Genomic DNA, 8,540 nt, shown 5'->3' with positions numbered 1-8,540 from the left:
ATTTCATTAAGCAAATCTGATGCACAAGACCTTTTTAAAGTGTTGAAGAGCAAAGATGTCAGCTTGAGGACTAAGGTGCGCCTGACCCAAGCCATGGTGTTTTCAATAACTTCATATGCATGCAAAAGCTGAACAGTGAATAAAGAAGATCAGAGAAGAATTGATGTCTTTGAGTTGTGGTGTTGGAGAAGAATATTGAAAGTGCCATGGGCTTCCAAAAGAACCAATAGATCCATTTTGGAAGAAGTACAGCCAGAGTGCTTCGTAGAGGCCAAGATGGCCAAACTTCATCTCTCACACTTTGGACATAATGTTAGAAGGGAGCAGTCACTGGAGAAGGATATCATATTTGGTAAGGTGGAGGGTCAGAGAAAAAGAAGACCCCCAATGAGGTGGATTGGCCAAATGGCAGCATCGATGGACTCAAGAGTGACGACAATAGTGAGTTTGGCCCAGGATCGGGCAATGTTTTGTTCTGCTGTGCATAAGGTCGCTATGGGTTGGTATCGACTCCATGGCACCTAACAACAACAAGTTAAATCGCAGCATCTGTGAAACCATCTCCTGAAACAGACCTGAAGCTGGAGTTGACTCACATGACTTCTATTTAAGAAGGTCCTGGAAAATACAGAAGATTAGCGAGGCAGTAAAGTAAGGAGTTCTGGTAGCATAGTGGTTACGAATCAGGCTGCGATCCTTAAGGTCAGCGGTTCGAAACTACCAGCCGCTCCGCGGGAGAAAGATGCGGCTTTCTACTCCCGTAAGGATTTACACCCTCGGAAACCCTGTACAGGGTCGCTGTGGGTCGGAACCGACTCGAAGGCACTTAACAACAACAACAACAAAGTGAAGGCAGTAAGAATTATGGACACAAGACATAGAATATCTGAGTTTACCACCTATTTGCTATTTGACAGACAAATTGTCTAAGTATCATGTTATTGTCGTTAGGTACTATTGAGTCAATTACGACTCATAACCATCTATGCCCAACAGAACAAGCACTTTCTGGTGCTGTGCCATCCTCACAATTGTTACTCTTGAGCCCATTGCTGCTACCATTGTGCCATTCCATCTTCTTGGGGATTTTCCTCTTTTTTGATGACTCTCCCCTTGTTCCTCTTGATAACATTTCTGAAGTACGAAAGACCAAGTCTCACCATCCTGGTTTCTAAAGAGCATTCTGACTATACTTCTTCCAAGCCAGATTTGTTTGTTCTTCTGACACTCCATGGTAATTTCAATATTCTTCTCCAATACCATAACTCAAATGCACCAATTCTTCTATGATCTTTCTTATTCATTGTCCAACTTTCACATACATATAAGACTTTTGGAAATATTATGGCTTGCATCAGGTGCATCTGACTCCTCAAACAGATATTTTTGCTCTTGAACACTTTATCGAGGTATTGTGCATCAGTTTGCCTGCTACAATATGTCATTTTATTTCTTGAATGCTGCTTCCATAGGTGTTTATTGTAAATCCAAGCAAACTGAAGTCTTTGACAACTTTAATCTTTTCTCCATTTATCATGATTCATTGGTCCACTTGTGAGGGTTTTTGTTTCCTTTTCATTAAGGTACAATCCATACTAAAGGCTGTGGTATTTGATTTTCATTGGTAAGTATTTTAAGTCCTCTTCAATTCCAGGAAGCAAAGTTGTATCATCTGCATATGCCAGGTTTTTAATGAGTCTTTCACCAGTCTTGGTGCCATGCTCTTCTTTATATATTCCATCTGCTCAGTTTCTTTGCTTAGTATGTAGATTGAGTAAGTATGGTGGAAAGATTACAACCCTGATGCACACCTTTCCTTATTTTAAACTATTCATTACCCCCTTGATCTGCTCTAATGACTACTTCTCTATGTATAGATTCTTCCTGAGCACAGTGTTCTGTAAGAATTAATTTTACTTTTATGTGATATTAATGATATTTAATTATTTCCTCATTCTGTTGGGTTGCTTCTCTTTGAAAGGAACATGAATATGGACTTCTTCCTATCTGTTTCCAGGCAGCTTTCTTCCAACATTGCATTATTTTGTTGAATCATTTAAATTTGTATTCAGTTCATTCTTGGATTTTTGTTTTTCACCAATGACTTCAGTGCAGCTTGGACTTCAATACCGTTGGTTTTTAATCATATGGTACATCTTGAAATATTGACTAGCATAGGCTTCAGTTATTAAGTATGTACCAGGACTTAAAATTGAGTTAGGTTTTTTTTTTATTGTAACTAGCAGATCTAGAGTGGCTAAAACGAATGGAAGAAATGATGAAGTAAAAGAACTGACCAGAAAATGTCAAAGAACAGCTCAAGAAGACAAAGTCAAGTATTATAATCCAAAAACCTAGAGTTATAAAACCAAAAGGGTAGAACTTGCTCAGTATTTATCAAACTGAAGGAACTAATTACAAAATTCAAACCTTGACTAGCTATATTGAAAAATTCTATGGGGAAAATATTGAAGGATGCAGGAAACATCAAAAGAAGATGAAAGGAATGCATGGAGTGAGAAAAATAATTGGTAGTTGTTCAATCAATATTTCAAGATGTACCATATAATCAAGAATCAATGGTATTGAAGTCCAACACACACTGAAGGCAATGGGGACAAACAAGTTTCCAGGAATTGATCGAATACAAATGGAACTGTTTTCAACATAATGAAGCAGTGCTAGAAGACAGCTACCTGGACAGTTGATTAAAAGAAATCCATATCTGTACTCATTCCAAAAAACAGTTGTCTCAAAGGAATGTGGAAATCATTGAACAATATCATTAATATCACATATGAGTAAAATTTTACCGAAGATAATTCAAAATTGGTTGTAGCAGTACATCGACAGGGAGCTGTCAGAATTTCAAGCCAGATTCAGAAGAGATGTGGAACTAGGGACGGACGGACATCACTGATGAAAAGCAGAGAATACCAGAAAGATGTTTATTTGTATTTTTTTGATTATGCAAAAGCATTTGACTGTGCGGGTCCTGAAAAACTGTGGATAACAAAAAATGAGTACTCCAGAACACTTAACTCATGAGGAATATGTATATGTATATAGATCAAAAGGTAGTCATTCAAACAGAACAAGGGGATACTGAATGGTGTAAAATAAGGGAAGATGTGTGCCAGGGTTGTATATCCTTTCACCATACTTATTCAATATGTATGCTGAGCAATTAAATCTAGAAACTGGATTATATGAAGAGCATGGCATCATGATTGGAGAAAGACTCATTAACAAACTGTGATATGCAGATGATACAAACTTTCTTGCTGAAAGCAAAGAGAACTTGAAGTACTGATGAAGATCAGACTACAGCCTTCAGTATGGATTGCACCTCAACGTAAAGCAAATAAAATTCTTCACTAGTGGACCAATAAATAGCATCATAATAAATGGAGTAAAGATTAAAGTTGTTAAAGATTTAATTTTGCTAAGATTCATGATCAGTGCTCATGGGAGCAGAAGTCAAAAAATCAAAGGATGTTATTGTACTAGGCAAATCTGCTGCAAAAGACCTCTTTAAAGTGTTGAAGAGAAAAGATGCCATTTTTAGTAATAAGGTACATATGACCAAAATCGTGGTATTTTCAATCACCTAATATGCATGTGAAAGTTGAGCAATGAATGAAAAACACCAGAGAAGTATCTATACATTTAAATTATGGTGTTGGTGAAAAATACCATTGAGTGTCAGAAGAACAGACAAATCTGTTTGGAAGAAACATATCGATAATGCTCATTAGGATGTCAAGACTTGTTTCTCATACTTTGTACAGGAGGGACCAGGACCCAGAGGAGGATATCCTGCTTAGTAAAGTGGATGGAGAGTTTAAAAGAGAAAGGCCCCTCAATGAGATGGATTGACTCAGTGGCAGCAACAATGGCCTCACATAACAACTGTGAAGATGCCACAGGACCGGGCAGTGTTTTGTTCTGCTCTGCATGTGTCACTACAAGTCAGGAATGACTCAATGGCATTTAACAACAGCAACAACAACAAAGGTATAAGTGTAGAAACTCCTGCAACAGATGTTTATGTTATTTAACATATTACACAACACAGTTTAAATGTGATATTCATCTATAAATGTCATAATAGCACTTATCTTCATCAGGTCTTTGTGAAGATAAATTTAATATGCCCAACACACAGTAAATGCTCATTAATAATTTAGCAAAATATTTGACAAAGCTATGGTGGCAGAGAGACAGACACAAAAGAAATTGGGGTCACCATCAGGTTTTGTTGAAATATGTGATCCTCTATTTTGTTCATCCTCTCCTCCTCAGGACTTTATCTAAATTTCAATTCTTTAGGAAAACTATATTTGAGACAGAGCTTAGTTTTTCAGCTGACTAAAGAAAAACGTACTTCTATGACTGAAAATTCTATGAGTTTCACATATTTTCCTTTAATTTCCCCAACATTCTCATAAATTTTATTCTCACCTCAAATGATTCGAAACTTGAATTCTGACACTTGGACTCTATCTGTTCAATCGTTTTGCTTAGGCTTCTGATTTGTTGGGTCAGGTGGAGCTCATTGTTCTTCAGTTTCTTCAAGTTCTCTCTTTCCTCCTTTTCTAGTAACTGGAGTTGCAGCTGTTCCTCTTCCTTCAGGAACTGATGCATTTTTATATATTCTGATACAACAACCTGTTTACAGTTCTTTGTCTCTTCCTGTCATAATATGCACGTTCACACATGTATACAAGATATTATAAAGTTAGTAACAGAAACATCCACATCTGTACATTTTTATTCATTTCAAAGTCCTAGAGTTCATCAGAAGCACATCTTAAATTGTGGCACATTATATACATAAGTGATATATAGTGAGATATATATATATATATATATATTGTATATATTGTTGTTGTTAAGTGCCATCAATTTGGTTACTACCCATAGTGACCCTGTATAGGATTTCCAAGGAGTGCTAGGTGAGTTTGAACCACCACCCTTGTAGTTCAAAGCAACCTTTTGGTCCAGTGCATTAGCATTATCCTACAGTGACATGCCAGGACTCCATATGTATAAATATATGTATTTATAGAAAGTATTTATATGCTCCATATATATGTATATATATGCTCTATATATATGTATATATAGAGAGAGCTCTGGTAGTGCAGTGGTTACAAGTCAGGCTGCTCACCTCAAGGTCAGCAGTTCAAAATTACCAGTTATTGCATGGAAGAATGATGAGGTTTTCTGCTTCCATAAAGATTTACAGCCTCAGAAACCCTAAGGCAGGGTTGCTATGAGTCAGAATTGACTCCACAACATACCACCACTATATATATATATATTCTATTGATTGATTGTTATTAAGTGCTGTCAAGTCACTTTTGACTCATAACGACCCTGTATAGGGTTTCTGAGACTATTAATCTTAGCAGGGGCAGAAACCCTCAATTTTTTTCCCACAGAGTGGTTGGTAGACTTGAACCACCAGTCTTGTGGTTCTCAGTCCAGTGATCATCCTTTAGAGCCACAGCACTCCCATTCTATTGATTGTTGCTGTTGTTAAGTGCCATTGAGTCAGTTCTGACCCATAGCGACCCTGTATAGGGTTTCCAAGGAGCAGCTGGTGATCTTAAACTGCCGACCTCGCAGTTCAAATGGCTTTGCAGTCTGGTGCATTAACCCATAGTGCCACATTAGGTAGGTATATGCTTTAGAAAGTGTGTGCTATAAATACAGAAGTAAACAAAACGCAATTTTCTTAGGAGGCTGTTATTCTTGTGGGAAAGACCGAAGGTAAACAAATATGATAGGTAATGATCAGTATTATGATGAAAAGTAAAGCAGGGCAAAGAGAAAAATACAGAATGTTATGTTAAATTATTCAACTTTTTTTTTTCCAATGGAAGTAGTGCTAGATACTATTCTATTGCATACTACCAATAGAAATATACATCACAAATACTCCCATTTAAGAACTCAAAATCTATTGGGAGAATCAGGCCCACACATGTTACTTTTTTCTTTTAATATCTAATTAAATATTTAGTACTTTGTTTTGGTGGCTAGGAAGCTCAAATTCAAATTTGTGACACAACTTCTAGCAGTTTTCCAAGTGCAGCAACTCAAAGTACCATGTTACCCACATTTCCCCCTATCTTTCATCTAGTTTTGTTTTATTGTACTTTCTTTTCTCCAAAACATTTGAGGAATTCCTCTTTAATTTATTTTCATCTATATGTATATAGATTCCTGGTATGGCACTGTAGGATAAGCACTCAACCATAAGGTTGGTTTGAACAGCAAAGTCAGCAGTTCACACTCACCAGATGCTCCTTGAAAACCCTATACAAACTAACTATGAGTTAGAACTGGCTTGACAGCACTTAACAGCAACATATGCATGTAACTTATATTTCAAATAATTAAAATCAGAGTCATAAATAATATTGATAGCACAGAAATGTATGGGTAAAGTTTTTGTTGTTAAGGGTTGTTGAGTCGGTTCTGACTCACACAATCCTGTATAAGTTTCCAAGGAGCGGCTGGTGAATTTGAACCACCAATCTTGCAATTCAAAGAAATCTTGCAAACCAGTGCCAAAGGAAGAAATTAAGTCTGCCTTATTTAATTTATTTAAGAGTCTTTAGATTTTTAAATACACAAGGGGATGTTCACAGCCCAAAACAAGGATCTTCATACTTCAGGGGGCAAAATTCTGATATTTCACTAACTGTCTATTCAACAACAACATTGAATTATATACCAGACCCAAACATTAGACAGATACTAACCTTACACAATATCACTCTCTCCTTCTCATGTGTTAAAATAGCCTGAGCTTCCTTTTTCCTTTTACGCAATGTATTTAGGATTTCCTGAAGTGTCCCCTGCAATAGAAACAAATTCTCTGTGGCAAGTGAGCAGAACGCTGCAGAAGACGAATAACAAAAAGATGACCAGAACTATGCAAGTTTGTGGTCTGGTGCCCATGACTGCCACCAATAAAAGTATCTATGATATCTATGGGAGATATCAGAGATAAATCGAATAAAATCTGAATTTTATACTGGGCAGTCAGTCTTACTCTGTGATACTCCTCAGTCTCATGTGAGAGATGCCCTCTGTTTATTCCATGACTCTGAGTTGAGAAAGAATTTACACTCTGCTCATCTTCAGAAAACACCTTAGTGGCTGCCAGCATTCTCCCATAGCTGCCTTGTTCATCTTCATTCTGCAGCACTTGGGACCTGAGTTGCTTGCCAATGCCAGCCAGCCTTCCCAAACGCTCATTGGGCTGGAAGTGAGGGATCTCCAAGGTCCTCCAGCACTCAGGACATGATAAGGGCATGTTATGCTCCTCCCAGCTCCTGAGAAGACACACCAGACAAAAACTATGCCCACACTCAGTAGTTACTGGGCTGGTGAAATAGTCCAAGCAGATGAAACAGGTCAATTCTTCTCTGAGATTTTCCATCAAATCTGCTGTAGACATTTTGTCAAGGAGGGACATCAAGGAAAGGTCACACCTCTATTCTAGGATTAGAAAAGTCCACCTTGAGTTTCTGTTGTTTTGAGTAACAAGTGAGTGATCAATTGCTATGATGTTATTACAAGGAACTCTTACTCTCCTCTGTGCCTGATTTCACCAATTGACATACACTCCCCAACACAAAGCCAATTATGACTCAATGTAGAACTCCTGTACTTCGGGTTCAGCATCAACTCTAAACTTTTACTGAACTTCTTTCTGTGCAGGTCATGTGCTGATTACTAAATATACTTGTTCTTAACAGAGTTACCATTTTGAGAGGTGGTTATTTATATAAACAGCACTGTGACACCACTTAATTACCTTAATTTTTGACTGGAGGATTGAGTAATTTAGAGTGAGCTAGTACAAGAGATTGAATAATAATGATCTGAATTGGAGGCATGGTCTGTATATTTTGGGAAAATAATGGAATCTAATTGAGACACTGAAGGAAGAAAGCTGGAGAGGGCTTCAAAAGTGCATGGGAAAATGGAATTAAAAGATAATGGCATTTTTTTTTCACAAAGTTTTGGCAGCCCCTCATATTCCTTCTCTCAATCAGCCCTTATCCCTGCTTGACTGAACACAATACTTTCTGTTCCTTTATCAAGTACCATCATTTTTTTCATTTTATTTATTCCAACAAAAAGAAATTCCATTGTTGAAATAGATGTACAATACAGTACTTCAGACATACAATTAATTACCAGAGTTATATTCATTGTTTTGCTCTGCTCTACAGAACATGACAATCACACCTCTGCCACTGAGGTAGATAGATACCTTAATATTCTTGTTGAAAAGATAGCTCAATAGGCCATTATGTCATGCAATAAGTAGAATAATCACATTTAGCATATGTATAATTTTGCTTTGATATTTTCACCTTTGAAAATGGCCTTCTCTAACTTTGTTATTCTCAATCAGTTCTTATTGGACAGTAATTAAATGTATAGATCTTTTTTTAAGACCCAGGAAAAAAAAATAGAGATTTTGTACAATGGCCACTGATGTTAGTCCAAAT

At 37.0% G+C, this 8,540-nt stretch overlaps 1 protein-coding gene across 1 annotated transcript in view; it reads right to left on the bottom strand.

Moving 5' to 3' along the window:
* The window catches only part of TRIML1 (tripartite motif family-like 1), a 15,661-nt gene extending 8,166 nt beyond the window's left edge, over positions 1–7,495 (bottom strand). Inside the window, exons 1-3 of the mRNA XM_006834457.1 lie at positions 7,070–7,495; positions 6,777–6,872; positions 4,465–4,695 (exon numbers count right to left, since the gene is read on the bottom strand). Coding sequence (XP_006834520.1) covers positions 4,465–4,695; positions 6,777–6,872; positions 7,070–7,495 — 753 coding nt within the window. The remainder of the gene's footprint in view (positions 1–4,464; positions 4,696–6,776; positions 6,873–7,069) is intronic.
* Positions 7,496–8,540: the final 1,045 nt, after the last annotated feature.

Source organism: Chrysochloris asiatica, unplaced genomic scaffold (assembly GCF_000296735.1).
Source record: "Chrysochloris asiatica unplaced genomic scaffold, ChrAsi1.0 scaffold00011, whole genome shotgun sequence".
NCBI classification, from domain to species: Eukaryota; Metazoa; Chordata; class Mammalia; order Afrosoricida; family Chrysochloridae; genus Chrysochloris; species Chrysochloris asiatica.
The sequence above is the reverse complement of the archived record's forward strand: the minus strand, read 5'-3'. Positions and strand labels throughout refer to the sequence as shown.